A 19,046-nucleotide genomic window follows, 5' to 3' on the forward strand; every position below is an offset into this window, starting at 1 on the left:
ATGTTTTACCGTTAAGCGGTCCTAAGAAGTCAATGTGTATTCTTGACCATGGCTCCGGAATAAAAGGCCATGGCTTGATCGGAGCTTTCGCTGGTGCTGCGTTTTCCATCGCACACGTAACACACTCATTACAAGTGCGTTCAATGTCGGCGTCGATACCGGGCCACCAAACGTAACTACGTGCAATGCTCTTCATCTTTACTATACCTAAATGACCAACGTGTATTTCCTTTAGCAACTCAGATGTTAATGATTTAGGTATTACTAAGCGGTATCCCCAAATTATACACCCCGCATCTAAATACAATTCATTACGACGTACAAAATATGGCTTAAGATCTTCATCGTCGCACGCCTTGGACCACCCGGATTGTAAGTATAAAATTACTTTCTTAAGTATGTTATCCTTATTCTGATGTTCTACTACTGTCTTCCGTGTTATAGGTAAAAAATTTTGTATGAAATTAACGTAAGTTTTCTCCTCTACTTGTAGTTTCCCTTCTCCCGTTGGAAATCTAGATAAAGCATCGGCCGCGTTCTTATTACTTTGAACGTATTCAATATTATAATTATAACCAGCTAAAATAACGGCCCACCGTTGCATTCTGCTAGCCGCCATTGTAGGGATACCATGTTTATCACCGAAAATAGCTACCAACGGTTTATGATCCGTGCGTAACGTAAATTTCCTTCCGTATAAGTACGTGTGAAATTTTTTAATGCCATAAATAATAGCTAAAGCTTCCTTTTCTATTTGAGCATACGATTTCTTAGCAGCATTAAGTACCCGAGACGCATAAGCTATAGGTCGCTCCCCTTTAGCGGTTATATGTGAAATTACAGCCCCTACTCCATAACTACTAGCGTCAGTTGTTAGAATTAAGGGTAAGTCAGGTGAATAATGTGCAAAAATTTCACTAGATGTTAACAATTGCTTAACCTTATTAAAAGCTATATTACTTTCTGTATTCCATTCATATTTTTTTTCCTTTTTTAATAAAACATACAATGGTGCTAAAATTGTACTAATGTTTGGAACAAATCTAGCGTAATACATAACTAATCCTAAAAATGAGCGCAATTCGGATACATTATTCGGTATGCGAACCTTCTGAATTGCTTCAATCTTATTTGGGCATGTATGAACCCCTTCTTTACTAATTACAAACCCTAAATATGTAACAGAGTCGGCAAAGAACGTACACTTATCTTTTTTAATTTTTAAACCATATTTTTGTAATCGATTAAATACCTCGTGAAGTGTTTTTAAATGTGATTGGTCGTCCTCCCCGGTAATTATCACATCATCTAGGAAAACACCCACTCGAGGCATATCCGAAAATAGTTGTTCTAACAATCTTTGAAAAATACCTGGACTCGAAGCCAAACCATAAATCAGTCTATTATACCTAAATAAGCCCTTGTGAGTGTTTATTACAGTGTATTTTTTTGATTCATCAAGTTCAAGTTGTGCATAGGCTTGAGACAGATCTAACTTAGTAAATTTGATACCCCCGTGTAATTTAACTAACAGATCCTCGACTCTCGGTAAAGGAAAACGATCCACCTCCAAGCACTTATTTAATGTTAATTTAAAATCACCACACACGCGTATTGTGCCGTCCTTTTTCATTACCGGTACGATCGGTGTAGCCCAGTCAGATGTAGTAACCGGCGTGATCACTCCATCCCGTACCAGCTGATCCAGCGCCCGCTCCACAGGCTCGCGAAGTGCGTAAGCGAGCGGTCGTGCGCGCATGAACACCGGCTTCGCGTCGGGTCGCAGCCGAAAACCAACCGTTCCACCATTGAATCGTCCCAGCCCGTCCGAAAACACTTCACAATATCTGGAACTGAATTCATTAAAATTAAACAGCTTGGAATTAAAATCAATACTATTACAATTCATAATAGGAATCTCGATCTGTAACTCGCTAATCCAATGCCTGCCTAACAGATTCGTTTTTGCATCTTTTATAATAAATAAATCCAACGATTTTCTTTTATTTTTGTAATTAACTATAGGACTTATTTTACCAACGGGTTTTACAATTTCTCCAGTATAATAGCGTAAATTTAAATCACACTTTCGAATTAAATTATGTGACAGATATTTCTTATAGCAATTATAACTAATGCATGATATCGCACTGCCCGTGTCTATTTCCATACAAAGAACACAGTTATCAATATTGATACTAATTGTGTATGGTGCAAATTTTTTTAAATAACTACTTATAGAAAAATTGTTTACCTCCTCACTGCCCGAGCCTTCGTTTTCTTTGCATACGGAACTATCATTTTTTACGATGTTTAATGACACCTGCCTTTGTAGTACTGGACAAACCTTTTTTAAATGACCTTGTTCGTTGCAAACTCGACATATATAAAGTCTAAATTTACACCGATTTACTTGATGATTTGCACCACAAACGTCACACACTTGTTTAAAAGTCGTTCCCTTCTTTTGTCGTGTGAAGTCATTCATATTATTATCGCTCCGCCTGCTAATTATCGCTCCGCTTGTGAGGCTTGTACCACTGCTTAAAACCGGTTCTCGCGTTCCTACGTTCATATATTTTTGTAGATGTTTCCCTGTGCTTCTTTTCCTGGACGTAATCTGGTTTATAGATTCCTCCGCCTCTGATACGCCGTCACCTAATCTCCTGGTACGACCTTCTACCAAGGCTGCATCCGCCTCTGCAGCTTCCATTGTCACCGCGAGTTTAAACGCCGAATCGAACGTTATATTATCCTCCGCAAACATTCTTTGACGGATACAGTCACTGTTAATACCACATACAAATTGATCCCTCAAATTATCCAATAATGTTTCCGAACAAAAACCGCAATGTTTCGTCAATTTCTTTAATGCCGCCGCATATTCCGCCACGGACTCATTATGACGTTGCACTCTTTGTCTGAATTTGAACCGCTCCGCCAATACACTCGGTTTAGGTTGAAGATGACGTCGCATAACATCCACCAGCTCTTCATAGCTTTTCGCAGATGGTTTGACTGGTGTACATAAATTCACCATCAGTTCGTACGCGTCACTTCCGATCACCGTTATCAGTGTCGCTACTCGTATCGCCGGTTTCACATCGTTAACAATAAAATACTGTTCCAACCGATCCACATACAAATTCCAATCGTCCTTGCCAAGGTCGAATTGTTCCAGTTTTCCCACCGACATAGTAATAAAACGATGCGTCACACACGTAGTTTCTTTACTACTCGTCGCCACTGTTGAATATGTGAATAATATATAATATTATTATTAATTATTTGAGGATAATTACTGAGCGCAATAAAAGACGTCCATTCGGTTGAGCGTTTAATAGCGAGAGACCACCATATATCGGTTTACAATTACCCACAGTTATAAAAGTAATATTCTAAAACTACCCCATACATTACAAACATATCCAAGAATGTCACTTAAACCTACTTTCTTGAAAAGACAGCTGTCAAAAATTTACGAGTGCGATTCGTATAAGATGTCCAGTCCATGTTTTTGAAAAGTCTGGCTGGAACTGATGGATTTTCGTCTCCAATTAAAACCTAAAAGTATTAAGTTTATCTTCTTCTTCGTCGTGACACTCTTGTCAGAGCGATCGTGGTCGCCATGAAGTATTATGAATTATTCGGCGCAGATGTGAAAATTATTCGCCTCACGAGCCTTCGCCATATGTCCCTGTTAGTGGTAAGCCTCGTGCATTCATGCAAAGGACCGCCAACAGTTGTTTTTATTTGGCCGGTCCATCGCATGGGCGTCCTTCCACGTGGTCTGGTGCCATCCACCTTGCCTTGAATGACAAGGCGCTCTATGGAGTTATTTCCTTGCCTTGATTAAGTTTACATTAATTATTAAATATATTCCGTTTAAAATAAACTAAGGCGCCAAAACCCATACCATTTCTTTATTTGACTAATTCGTATTTCTTAGTTTTAAAGTTCTTTTCTCTTCTTTACGAGCTCTCATGTTACTGTTTGTAAAGCCATCGCGTTCATTTGCAAATGTTGAATCACAGTTTCGAAAAGGACTAAAAATAATTATAAATAGAAGTTATTTAGTGATGTCAAAAAATAAACATTAAAAAAAAACTATATTATTAAGCAAGTAATATTTTACTAACAAAGTCAGTAGTAGTAGTTTGTTTTGTTTTACTTTTGTAGGATTTTCGGCGGTATGTGTTTTCCGAATATTCGTCACTAGAAACACCCGATTTATTACATGTTTATTACATATGAAACGGTAATTGATGATGTTTCCGTTTTTTTTCTTTTCAGCTTTTACTTAAGACATTCTATTTCAGCGTGTAATTCTTTTATAATATACGTCTTTTTAATTTCGCGTATATTCAACTCAGTCAGTTTGCGTTTCTTTGTCACACATCAGTTTATTCTTGACATATTTTAAATTATTTTTCTTAGATTTTTCATTACAATATTTGGGTGAATACTCTTTGGGATGCTTGTATTAGGAAGTGGCAGTGGCGCTGGCTGCAAAAATGTAGTATTAGATTATTAATTCGAATATTTAAAAAAATATTTATCTTAAATATTACCTACTGTAGAGCTAATAAAGCTGCTTAAAATGCTTACCACAGTTCTTGTCCCGTGATGAAGGTCCAGTAAGGCTTGCGCAGCGTCCATATCAGATATTACAAATGAAGTAATCATTTTAACTGGTAATTAAATAATTAAATAAATATTTCTTAATAAAATCTAAGAAACAGTAATCGACTATCGACAAACTACATCGATTACTGTTTATCGATTCGATTTTGTTTAGGTTATAGTTCAAATAAGCTTCCGATAGCAATTGTCAGCAGCTATTCAAAATACCATTCTTTTCAATTGTCCTTTTCAGGCATAAAATATAAGGTTTTCGGCTAAAATCTTAATATTTCTATCTGTATCTTTTTAATCTAGTAAGCATATTAAAGTTGTACTAAATAATATAACTGATTAAGTCCAAATATACAAATTACATTATTTAGTAATAATATTTTGTCTGAAAAAATACATGTTTAATATAATATTTTCATAAAATCAATTAACAAATTTGAACGTAAACATTATTTATTAAAAAAAAATTATTTAAGCGGGCGGCCTAGCTGATAATGTCATGATTAGTTTATGTTATGTAAGTACGATAACCCACATAACATAATGTCGGAGAGAATACTGTAAGTCTGTTCAGCTAGAGTTCCCATTACATTTTGTTTGTTTTATAATAAATACAAATTATATAAATAAATATTAAATCATCTCGCATGAGTACATATAAAATTTGCGAGGCGGAAAGGTTTTCTACGGAAAGGATAACGGAACTTTGAAATCGAATCAATATAGGTATAGCAGTACGCATAGCAACAAGAATACACACGCCACGCATGCCTCATTATACAACGTCATCGTTTGAAACAATGAATAGTTCTGAAAAGAACTGTTTATTTGAAACAAGAAGCAGCATGCAATGACGTAGTATGAGGTAATGTCAAGCTCTTAAAAGAGCTATTTTATATTCATATAATAATCTTCGCTTCAATTGGCTTCACTTCTTCAACCAAAACAACTCAACTTGCTGACTTCTTGAAACACGTCTTACTCCCGCGCTTAATTCCCCACTACCGACGATGCGCGGCTGATTTTACAAATAATCGTTTTACAGCGGCGTCGCGTTCAGTCAGTTCGAGCGGCGCAAACAGTTATTAATTTTATAATGAACCAAACATTTTAGGTCTGTCCTAAATACATATGAAAGTAAAAAATAAAATATAAAATAATATGAGGAAATAGTTGAAGATCTCCTTAGCTATTTTCAAGATGCTTAAATAAATAAATAATATTTTAAATAACATTAAACACTATATAAATAAATAAATTCTCATCGATATTGCCAATTTAGTGTCTCAGTTACTCTTGCAAGAATGTCACTTAAACCTAGATAGGTAATGTTATGTACATATATAGTTATATGGGCGCTGGACCGTGCTGCCATCTGGTTTCATTGTAAGTAATAAATTAAACCAAATTTTTATGTATATTTGTAAAGCGCTATCTAATTCAGAACTTAAACAACACAGGAAATATTATTAACAACTTTTTGCTATAAAGTGAATAAAATGTGGAATAATAAATTATAATTCATAATTTAAAGAACTTTCTCATTAAAATAATTTTGGTATGATCAATGAATTAAGCAAGTCACTAACATTTTGTACTTACGGTGTTAACACTATGATTTCCTTACAGATTATTTTAAGTAACGAATTAAATAAAATAAGATTTAATAGATATTTTGGGTATGTTTTATGATTATCTAATATTGTTTTAATAATTTTGAAATGTAAATATGATTTATTTTTGTCGCGACTGTGTAAACTAGATATTTCCGGTGCATGTTTTTATTATAGTGAGTAAGAAATAATTAAGCTAATTGAAATATATTTCGACTTTTAATTAAGATTAAAAATAATTTAATATTTTTTTTTATAATTATAAACAAATATTGATTTCATTGTCAGTATAAGTAGGTAGTTATTAATTTGTTTCATTATTCACTTATTTATGTTAGAATTTATATTAGTCAATAATGGCTTTTATTTATTGATTGATTTTTTCCATATAAGTAGGTGATAGGTAGAGTCGAGATGGCCCAGTGGTAAGAACGCGTGAATCTTAACCGATGAACGTGGGTTCAAACCCGGGCAAGCACCTCTGAATTTTCATGTGCTTAATTTCTGTTTATAATTCATCTCGTACTTTTCGGTGAAGGAAACATCGTGAGGAAACCTGCATGTGTCTAATTTCATCGAAATTCTGCCACATGTGTATTCCACCAACCCGCATTGGAGTAGCGTGGTGGAATAAGCTCCAAACCTTCTCCCCAAAAAGGAAGAGGAGGCCTTAGCCCAGCAGTGGGATATTAACAGGCTGTTACTGGATATAAGTAGGTGATTAAAGTATTATATTGTCAGCACCACATTACAGCGCCACGCACAATATAGACCATAGATTAAATAGAATCGCTGTCTATAAATAATCGAGTATAATAATTTATTAAATATTTTGTATCGTAATTAATGTTAGTCTATTTGGATCATTAGGTCAAGTTTACGTCGAACTTTAGAGTTTTCGAAGTAAGATCGAAGAGCTTAATGCGTGTCAGTATTTTAATAAATATCTTTGTGTTAAAATAAAAAAAAAAACTTATATGTAAAGTCTAGATCGAGAGACAGAGAAATATGTGTAAGGTTCCATTTTATAAAAAAATAATTCGATTGGTAAGAAATAAGTCTTTATTCAATTACAAAATTCTTAATGTTGTCTAATAATGTCTAAAGCCTCCTAACCCCGTTTTAAGATTATCTCCTTAAGATAACAAAAGCGATTGAAGATGAAGAAAATATATTTTATAAATAGTAACATTTTACAACTTCAATAAATTTTATTCATAATATTAGAATTTTAAAGATTTCTAATTGTCGAGAAAATGTATAAGATAACTCTAAAATAATACAGCAGTACAGCGCTTAAACATTAATTGTTTCAAAGACAATAAGTAACTATAGTCGTAATTTTTATGATCCCTTTTAGGGTACTTTTTTTTTTTTTTTTTATAGAAAAGGAAGGCGGACGAGCATATGGGCCACCTGATGGTAAGTGGTCACCAACGCTCTTAGACATTGGCATTGTAAGAAATGTCAACCATCGCTTACATATCCAATGCGCCACCAACCTTGGGAACTAAGATTTTATGTCCCTTGTGCCTGTAATTACACTGGCTCACTCACCCTTCAAACCGGAACACAACAATATCAAGTATTGCTGTTTTGCGGTAGAATATCTGATGAGTGGGTGGTACCTACCCAGACGAGCTTGCACAAAGCCCTACCACCAGTAAATGGACAATGAAAGTAGATAGGAAATTACCTGAAGGCTATAAAACATTATTTTATAAATGCAAGTTCTTGGTAGCTTAATCCGCTGTAAAACAAAATTTTATTCAATATTAAACAAAAGAAGATAACAGAAAGGAGCCGAAACTACAGCCAGTTTAGGTACCTGATTATGAAACAATGGGAGTCGTGTGGTGGTTAAGAAACAGCCCCTCGACTCGAGTTGCAAATTTTCGTCAGTCTTGAGTCAGACGTTGACGTTGACGTTGTGATATTGTAAAGTGACCACCTTTATTGGCAATATCAGTGAGTATATATATTGATTTATGTAGTGTTTAATCTCGAAAATAGCTAAGAAGACCCTTAACTATTTTCATATATTATTTTATTTTTTACTTTCATATGTATTTAGGTCAGATCTAAAATGTTTGGATACATTAAAATTAATAACTGTTTTTGCTTAATCAAAATGCCGTAGTGGATTTTGAGAAGAAAAATGTAAAAAAATCCAAAACTCATTTAATATAAAAAACTGTTGCCAATTTTCTATAAAAACATGATAAACCTATATTGATTCGATTTTAAGGTTCCGTTGAAAACCTTTTCGCCTCGCAAGTTTTATATATACTCATGCGAGATGATTTTATATTCATTTATATAATTTGTATTTATGATGAAACGAACAAATATTTAATTTTTATTGTTTATTAGTGATTTACTAGATGGTGAAAAGATTTAATTGACTATTTTTAAATATAGAAATATGTCCAGGGAGAAAAAAAGTGGTATGCAATGAGACCTCATTATTTTTAATTTTATTTTGCAAATGATTTAAAAAATAGACTTTAAAATTTAATGGGAACTCTAGATGAAGTCTCTCTGGCATTCCAATTACCCACATAACATAAAATAATCATGACCTTATAGGCTAGGCCACCCGCTTAAATTTAGTTGTTTAATTAATAAATGTTTGCGTTCAAATTTATTGTTAATAGATTTAATAAAAATATTGTATTAAGCATGTATTTTTTCAGACAAAATATAATTACTAAATAATGAAATTTTTATAATAAGGGTTAACAAACATTTCAAAAAATGATTTCATTTAACTTTATTTGGACTTAATCGGTTATATTGCTTAGTACAAATTTAGTATAATACCTACTAGTTTAAAAAGATACAAGTAGAAATATTCGTTCTAGAAAAGAGCATCCAAAAGGATAAGGAAAATAAACAATAGGTTTATTGAGGTTGCCGTGTTATACAAAGTAATGCATAAAACATGTACCTTATATTTTATACCTGAAATGGACACTTTAAAATCACGGTACCTTGAATAACTGCTGACAATTGCTATCCTAATCTTATTTGAACTGTAACTACTAAGCAAAATCGAATCGATAATTTTACTGTTTCTTAGTGAGCTTTTATTAAGAAATATTTATTTATTTTAAATTGCAATTCATTTCCCTTTACAAGATGTTCACCGATATCGAGGCGGCTGAAGCGCTGCTTGAGCTTCGCTACAACACACGTGGTAAGTGATAGCTTCTTTTATTATAGATAGATAACAAATCTGAATAAGGATTAATTTTAATTTATAACGTTTAAATTTTAACAGTCGAAACAATATCTATTGGCGTCGCAACGCAGGTAACGATAAAACTAAAATGGTTTCTTTTGAACTAAGGATACCTAAGTACCCAACATTTGTCTCCCAATAAATATCAAACAAAAGATTTCGTTACACATGAGACACTACGCAACCGATGCATTTCTCAAATGTTTTAGATCAATTAATAACTGAAGTAAAATATTATTAGAATATTATAACGATACTATTACTGACCGAACTATACTATATTTATAACTTATATACCTCCCTTGAATACACGGGCGAAAATTTGTAAAAAATAATTTAAAAATTTTCAAGCGAGCCACCTAGCTTAATTTAGGGGAATCATATAACTGTAAAAACGGTCATTATATATCTAAGCCTAAATTTATTTAACTGTGACCAGCCTTATAGTTATTAAGACTTATAAAATCTCGTATATTTTATGAATATAATAAATTGTAAGAAGATCGTATATCGAGATCGCGTCGTAGTATACATTTTTGAAGCATTTATTTTTCGACAGAAGCAATCTCACATTAATCAATACGGTTTTTTTAATCTTTACTATATCCTCGTATATAAAATATATAAATGGAGTACCTATGTTTAATATATACCTACCGAGGTACTAATTAGTATTTGAGTTCTTCAAAAAGTTGTATAAGTATTAAGTATGTATACCACATAAAATAATAATCGACAAATAACAGATGTGCTTAAATAATTATAAAAACAATAATCTTCTGCGAAATCGTGAACAATATTATTTTGTCATGCATTGATTGTGTGTAAAAAGTGAGCTCGTCGGGAAAGAACGCGTAAACCTTGAGGCCCACGATAATAGTTTTACTCAAATATGTTCCATGTACAGACAGTGATCAGTTACATTTTATTATATATATATAGTAAAAGACTAAGTGTTCGAAATATACGATTAAATTAAATTAAAAAGTTTTTTGTTTTACCTTGAAAACTTTCAACGCTAGGCGAGCCAGCCAACTGACGATGATTGGTCGGCCGCCGAGTTACAGTACTGATTCAAACATTTACATTTTATGTCAATCGGTTACGATTAAAAGTGGTATATTAGCTTTGGGTTACCTTCTCCTGTATATAACGTATTCCCTTTTGACAATAGAAAATCAAAAATAGGAAAGAAGCAATGCAATGCTGAATGTTCTATTAAGCCAGTCATAATAGGTTTACTCTTAGCCATTTAAGTCATAAATAACAAGATTTTCTTTTATTTTTCAGCCGCAAATCAATCATTACCCATGCCAACTCTACCCGAGAGGAACGCTCAGAATCTTAAACTGACATTCGATCAAGGAACGCAGACCGATCCTGTTCTCGATTATCCTTCAATTGTCAATTTAGAAGAACTGGAAACGGCATTAAAACGCTTGTACCAGCAGGTCCTAGTCTTGTTATCTAATGTTGAAATAAATGAAAGTCGATCAATAATGGATAGGACATCTGAAGATCGAGGACTAGATGAGAATGAAGAGATTTTAGCAGTAGAAGAACCGACCGTTGTTCTTCAAAATACGTCAAGTGTTGAGCTCGAAATGGATGAGATGGCTGGTGGCTTAAAAATACGTAGAGTATCAGCGCAGACTACTAACGCATGTTTGCCATTGTCGGTTAACAATGTTGATATGGTTTGTATGTTTATATATTATTCATGTGTATACATAAGTAGTTAAGTATATAAAATTTAATTACCTCTAAAGTTCGACGTAAACTTGACCTAATGATCCAAATCGACTTTAACATTAGCACAGAATATATAATGTATCTCTCTATTCTTTCACTGGCGTCCAATGGGTAAAAGTAATTTACTGAAAGAGACCAGGTACAGATCTAAAGTCTTTGTGCTTTCCGAGGCAAGGGTGTTAAAACTGCTAACTTCGGAAGTCCGAGCTGCTACTGACAATTTCTTTAAAAAAATCCAGCAACATTATTATTGGTCCATCCGGGATCTTTATATATGTGCTTCCACAACTTAAAGGCTGCAAACATATTTATATTACATAGGACTCATAATCAACTGAATTATAGAATTTCTATGGTCCTAATTTGATTTCAAAATTATTAAATAAAAACAAATTGCATTAGACTAAAGTTATTTTTTATTATGAATTACGATACAAAATATTTAATAAATTATTATACTCGATTATTTTAAAGACAGCAATTATATTTATTCTATGGTCTATTTTGTATGTGGCGCTGTAATGAGGTGCTGACTATATAATACCTTAATCACCTGTTTATAGGGAAAAGATCAATCAATAAATAAAAGCCATTATTGATTAATATAAATTCTAACATAAATAAGTGAATAATGAAAAAAATTAACAACTACCTACTTATACTGACAGCGAAATCAATATAATTATTAAAGTATTTTTAATTCGTAGGTTTCAATTGGAAACGGCAATGTCACCGTGCCTGCCAGACTAATGACAGAAATCGATTGGACTTCCCACACCTCAGCGACGAGACGATTGTTGCAAGCCGTCTTTCCTAGAAGGTAATTACTAATTCCGGTTAACATTTAAACAGAAATTAATCAAATGCGTTATTTCATACATTGTCCTTGTATTATGCTCCGTTTTAATTATTTTTAGTGAAATTAAAATATATTTAAAAAAATATATAGATTAATTAATAACGTATAAATAACCGAGATTAATATTTGAAAGCATTTTCCATTTAGATTAAGCCTAATAAAATATGGTACGTAAACGAATTGCCTCGGTGGTCAAGTTCGTTTAATCCGCTGCTGATCCCGACGTCCCAGGGTAGACAATGACTGACAAACTAGCAATGTACAGTTTTTTTAATCCGATCCTATACGGGGAAAAATATAACGATTTGAGACGATACTTAAGTCGATCGTCGATTTGCGATTACCTATCTACAGAATAAATAAATGTACCTTGAGATGTAAAAACATTATTCGAAACAGATTATACATCAATTTAAAAAATGTCCCTAATAAACGAAGTTGATACTTATACACGTTTAAATATTCAAGATGTAGGATACTATTAGAGACACTTGCCTCAAACTGAAATCTGCGGCACCAAATGTTAAAATAAAGGACTATGTCTTAATACGTTAAGTATCTTTGAAAATATTAATAAAAATGATTAAATTAAAAATAAACCTTTTTAGAATTCTAGCTACTCATTCCTTAACTGGAAAGCAGTCACCAGCGTTTGCGAATAAACCACCGAAAAAGCAATTGGACCCCAAATTAGTAGACGATATTGTCAACACCGTCGCTGAAAGGTGCAATGTTTCTAAAACGATTGTTAGGTTGGTATTCATATTTTAATCCCATAAGTTTCGTACCTTTTAACTTTTTAGATATTTTATTAAAAAATTGGAATATTTTTTGTATTATAACATCTAACAAAAAATCAGATAACATAAAACTAATTATTAACAGTAATTAAGCAAATGACAAAATATGTTTTTGTAGTCCGGAGACTAAGTGTTAATAAAATTACAGGAGCTCCATTACGACGAAATGTTCGGACGAAGCAAAGTTATATAGAAATCGTCAACGGTACAGAAAAAAGCGCGAACAACAAAACCGAGAGAACGTCCCGCCATCTTCTGCGACATCGGACGAATCCACCACTGTTTGAGATTAAGGAGACAAAGATCTAAAATCAATTTTTACCATTTATTCAATTATATATTATTCAATTGAAAATATGTAATTACTATTAAATAAAATATATTTTGTAGCTTTTTTTTTTGACCAAATAATGAATCAAGTATTTCTTAATAAAATCTAAGAAACACAAGAAACAGTAATTGACTATCGACAAACTATATCGATTACTGTTTATCGATTCGATTTTGTTTAGGTTATAGTTAAAATAAGCTTCCGATAGCAATTGTCAGCAGCTATTCAAAATACCATTCTTTTCAATTGTCCTTTCCAGGCATAAAATATATGGTTTTCGGCTAAACTCTTAATATTTCTATCTGTATCTTTTTAATCTAGTAAGTATATTAAAGTTGTACTAAATAATATAACTGATTGAGTCCAAATATACAAATTTCATTATTTAGTAATAATATTTTGTCTGAAAAAATACATGTTTAATATAATATTTTCATAAAATCAATTAAGAAATTTGAACGTAAACATTTTTTATTAAAAAAAAAATATTTAAGCGGGCGGCATAGCTGATACATTCATGATTAGTTTATGTTATGTAGGTACGATAACCCACATAACATAATTTAGGACAGAATACTGTAAGTCTGTTCAGCTAGAGTTCCCATTACATTTTAGTCTATTTTTCAAATAATTTGCAAAAAAAAATTAATACCGTACCGTAACCGTAACAGCCTGTGTATGTCCCACTGCTGGGCTAAAGGCCTCCTCTCCTCTTTTTGATGAGAAGGTTTGGAGCTTATTCCACCACGCTGCTCCAATGCGGGTTGGTAGAATTCACATGTGGCAGAATTTCAGTGAAATTAGACACATGTAGGTTTCCTCACGATGTTTTCCTCCGTAAAGCACGAGATGAATTATAATCACAAATTAAGCACATGAAAATTCAGTGGTGCTTGCCCGGGTTTGAACCCACGATCATCGGTTAAGATTCACGCGTTCTTACCACTGGGCCATCTCGGCTTTTTTTTTTTTTTTAAATAATGGGGTCTCATTACTTACCACTCTTTTTTAATCCCTGTACATATTTCTATATTTAAAAATAGTGCATTAAATCTTTTCACGGTCTAGTAAATCACTAATATAACATCTAATTTAAATAAATTTGTTTGCTTTATAATAAATACAAATTATATAAATAAATATTAAGTCATCTCGCATGAGTACATATAAAATTTGCGAGGCGAAAAGGTTTTCTACGGAAAGGATAACGGAACTTTGAAATCGAATCAATATAGGTGTAGCAGCAGCAGCAATACGCATAGCAACAAGAATACACACGCCACGCATGCCTCATTATACAACGTCATCGTTTGAAACAATGAATAGTTCTGAAAAGAACTGTTTATTTGAAACAAGAAGCAGCATGCAATGACGTAGTATGAGGTAATGTCAAGCTCTTAAAAGAGCTATTTTATATTCATATAATAATCTTCGCTTCAATTGGCTTCACTTCTTCAACCAAAACAACTCAACTTGCTGACTTCTTGAAACACGTCTTACTCCCGCGCTTAATTCCCCACTACCGACGATGCGCGGCTGATTTTACAAATAATCGTTTTACAGCGGCGTCGCGTTCAGTCAGTTCGAGCGGCGCAAACAGTTATTAATTTTATAATGAACCAAACATTTTAGGTCTGTCCTAAATACATATGAAAGTAAAAAATAAAATATAAAATAATATGAGGAAATAGTTGAAGATCTCCTTAGCTATTTTCAAGATGCTTAAATAAATAAATAATATTTTAAATAACATTAAACACTATATAAATAAATAAATTCTCATCGATATTGCCAATTTAGTGTCTCAGTTACTCTTGCAAGAATGTCACTTAAACCTAGATAGGTAATGTTATGTACATATATAGTTATATTGGCGCTGGACCGTGCTGCCATCTGGTTTCATTGTAAGTAATAAATTAAACCAAATTATTATATATATTTGTAAAGCGCTATCTAATTCAGAACTTAAACAACACAGGAAATATTATTAACAACTTTTTGCTATAAAGTGAATAAAAAGTGGAATAATAAATTATAATTCATAATTTAAAGAACTTTCTCATTAAAATAATTTTGGTATGATCAATGAATTAAGCAAGTCACTTACATTTTGTACTTACGGTGTTAACACTATGATTTCCTTACAGATTATTATAAGTAACGAATTAAATTAAATAAGATTTAATAGATATTTTGGGTATGTTTTATGATTATCTAATATTGTTTTAATAATTTTGAAATGTAAATATGATTTATTTTTGTCACGACTCTGTAAACTCGATATTTCCGGTGCATGTTTTTATTATAGTGAGTAATAAATAATTAAGCTAATTGAAATATATTTCGACTTTTAATTAAGATTAAAAATAATTTAATATTGTTTTTATAATTATAAAACGTTAATATTAATTATATTTGTAATAAAGTACATATGGTATTTTTATTGCTAAAAATAAACATGTCGTAATTTAGTTATTTAAAAAGTAAGGATTTGCTGGCGGCTGGCATTCTTTTGACGATTGTTGTACTGAGTAGTTGATCAAAATTATAATTAAGTTCATATTTCAGTGCGTGATTTCGATCGCATCGTTTATCAAATAATGTCAAACGAAACGGATCTGTTTATATCGGTTCTGTTAACAAGTGTGGCTTATAATAACTACTCCCAATGATATTCATCTTCGTGATTTATTTACCTATACCTTATTATGTCTATAATTCATTATTAATAATTTCGTTAATCATCATATTATTAAATTACGATGTAAACAATAATTTAACTTTATTAGTTCGTAAACTGACTTCTGATTATTTTTTGTATAAAGTGGGTAGGACGCACGAAATGAGCTCAATCATTTTAAATAATTCCTGGCACAAGGTTATGCTGTCTGAATATTATAAATTGAGTGTATTAATTATTGGACTGTTTTTCATTAACTCATTTAACCCACATAAAACACACAAGTGTTAACAGTTCCTCGGTCATGTTTAAACGTATAGTTATTTATTATTATTATTTATTTATTAATGTTTACCAACAGTTGTTTTCACTGAATATAACACATAATACATTATAATAATAATATAATAACAAATATATATATACATAGAATAGCGCAAAAACTAATTATAGGTAAACACCGCTTGTAATACTTACATTACATAAAAAGAAATAAGTAGCTACAACAAATTCATTTAACACTAATCATAGATAAACGAAAATTTAATTACGATACACGAAAAAAAAAAAAATGAATAACAAGAATATGTATATCTGAAAGTGTCTTATAAAAGTAGTTATTTTACTAATCAAAGTAAGATAAGCCAGTACAAGTTGATTTCAACTTGGTGAGGGAATCATAATGTAGATCGATTTGATCACTGCAAGTATTTATCACTTTACATAATCTCGAACAGGAAGAGTTGGCACCTAACGCAGTCTTTCTAAGAGGTGGACAGAGTGGTGTGATCGAGCTGCGAGGGAGCCTTGTACCATACCAGCACCATAGTATGAGCCTATTGATGTCGCTTTGTAAACGTATAGATCTTCATTTGACTTAATTACACTGACAAACTTTAAATCATCAGCAAACATAAAACGTCAGAGAAAAGAAAACAGTTTGGAAAATCATTAATAAAGTAATTGAACAACACTGGTCCCAAATGGGAACCTTGAGGAACACCTGACGATATTTTTTGTATATTCGACTCATAACCATTCATTACCACAAAGAATTGTCTGTCTTGTAGATATGAACTCAATCGCTTTAGGAAACAACCAGAAATACCGTAAGCACGTAGTTTGGAAATTAAAATATTGTGTGGAACTTTATCAAAGGCCTTGCTGAAGTCGGTGTTTATTACATTAGCTTGATGGCCCGAGTATTGCACCAATTAATAATTCTGTAAATGGAACCAGATTTGAATCGGTGGATCGGAAATCAACAAATCCGTGCTGATGATCGCTTAAATATAATTTGAGGTGCTTATAGATGTAAGGACAAATTAATGATTCGAATATTTTTGCGAATTTTGATAAAATTGTGATTGGTCTGTAGTTGAATATAGATTCTTTGTCGTCTGATTTATAAATAGGAACCACCTTTGCAACTTTCCACACTGATGGAAAAACCCCAGACACTAAAGACTTATTATAAATTATTGACAGTGGGTGAACTAATTCAGAGGAGCATGCAACGATAAACATCGGTGGAATTCCATCAGGAACGGCACCCTTATTGATACCTACACTTTTTAGTTTTTTAAGTATAGTATCTTCGTCTAAAACAGGCTGATTTAAACATATACTATAGACTATAATTTTCTAATAATTTAAGATAGTTTGAATTGAATAGAATATAATAATAGACAGAGGAAAAGTAATTTGAAAATAGCTTACAAATTTCTGTAGCATCTGAAGTGGTAGTTTTTCCATATCTTCTAAAGATTTTATTTAATTATTATAGCATACGGTAGCTAGTCTATCACATTGTTTACTAATATATTTTAAATCTACTTCATCTAACGGGTTTTTATATTTTCTGTAACGTATTCTTATCCTATATTTCACTTTTATTATTTTAATAAGTCTGTAGTTAAACCAGGCAGTATATGTGTTACTCTTAGGCACACGAAATGGTATAAATTCTTTGATGACTGCGTTCAGTGTATCATAAAAGATCCGTAACATCCCATTCATATCAAACTGTCCCCTAAATATAGCATCCCAGTCTATGTTTTTAATTTTTCACAAATTGATAGATAATCTCCCTTCTGAAAACTTGGTCTTGCTTTAATGTTTTCATACGGAAACCTTGTTACAATTTTCAAGGGAATTACAATATCAAGAGGTGGATACTGTTGGTCAACATTACTTAAGGGGGTTAACAGATTGCCTGATATAACATAAAGAATTCGTCGAGAGGACAAGATCTAGTATCCGATCAGCAGTGTTCTTCACAAAATTAAACTGATTGAGTCCATTGATATGAATAAAATCTAACAAAATTTCACTTGTACTGGTACAATATTATTGCTTGAACTCTCTGCTAATTGCCAATCAATGTTACTTAAATTAAAATCTCCCACAATACTCACAAGAGAGTCTGTCGATTGCTCAAAAACTGTATTGCAGTGATCCAGAAAGCATTCTAGTGTAGAATGGCGCACTGGCGGAGGGAGATACACTGCACAGAAAGCTGCATGACAAGCAGAACGTAATCCAGGAATATCTATGACCACCCAGAGATCCTCACAACTACTTTCCCAGGCTTTAACTCGTTTTGATTTAATGGTTTTCTTAATAGCAATTAAAACTCCCCCTTCCTCTTTACACTGCAAACTAGAAGTATCTCTGTCCCTCCTATAAACCAAGTAACGGTTGTCAAACAGTTCACTGCAGAGTACTGAATTATTGAGCAAGGTCTTTGTGAGAATTATAGCGTCATTGTTGGAGCGCCTGATTATTATTTAAAGCAATGACGTAAACCTGTGTACCGACAACTTAATTTTACTTATAGTTACCGCTCACCGTCACCGTTTGATGATGATTTTTATTGTTTATTAGTGCTTTACTAGACCGTGAAAAGATTTAATTCACTATTTTTAAATATAGAAGTATGTACAGGGATAAAAAAGTGGTATGCAATGAGACCTCATTATTTTTAATTTTATTTTGCAAATGATTTAAAAAATAGACTAAAAATTAAGGGGAACTCAAGGTGTAGTCTCTCCGGCATTGCAGTTACCCACATAACATAAAATAATCATGACCTTATAGGCTAGGCCACCCGCTTAAATTTATTTCTTTAAT

General features: G+C 32.3%; 2 protein-coding genes across 2 annotated transcripts in view; one reads left to right on the forward strand and one right to left on the reverse strand.

The window, feature by feature from the left end:
- The window catches only part of LOC126772072 (uncharacterized), a 155,472-nt gene extending 138,445 nt beyond the window's left edge, over positions 1 to 17,027 (forward strand). The window contains exons 4-5 of the mRNA XM_050492244.1: positions 12,712 to 12,855; positions 16,985 to 17,027. Coding sequence (XP_050348201.1) covers positions 12,712 to 12,855; positions 16,985 to 17,027 — 187 coding nt within the window. The remainder of the gene's footprint in view (positions 1 to 12,711; positions 12,856 to 16,984) is intronic.
- Positions 1,615 to 3,212, reverse strand: LOC126771957 (uncharacterized). Its single transcript, XM_050492150.1, has 2 exons — positions 2,255 to 3,212; positions 1,615 to 1,853 (listed from the first exon to the last, which is right to left on the reverse strand). Exons 1-2 carry the CDS (start codon positions 3,194 to 3,196, stop codon positions 1,839 to 1,841), a joined length of 957 nt encoding a protein of 318 aa, XP_050348107.1. The 5' UTR covers positions 3,197 to 3,212; the 3' UTR covers positions 1,615 to 1,838.
- Positions 17,028 to 19,046: the final 2,019 nt, after the last annotated feature.

The sequence above is a fragment of the Nymphalis io genome, chromosome 11, assembly GCF_905147045.1.
Source record: "Nymphalis io chromosome 11, ilAglIoxx1.1, whole genome shotgun sequence".
Classification (NCBI taxonomy): Eukaryota; Metazoa; Arthropoda; class Insecta; order Lepidoptera; family Nymphalidae; genus Nymphalis; species Nymphalis io.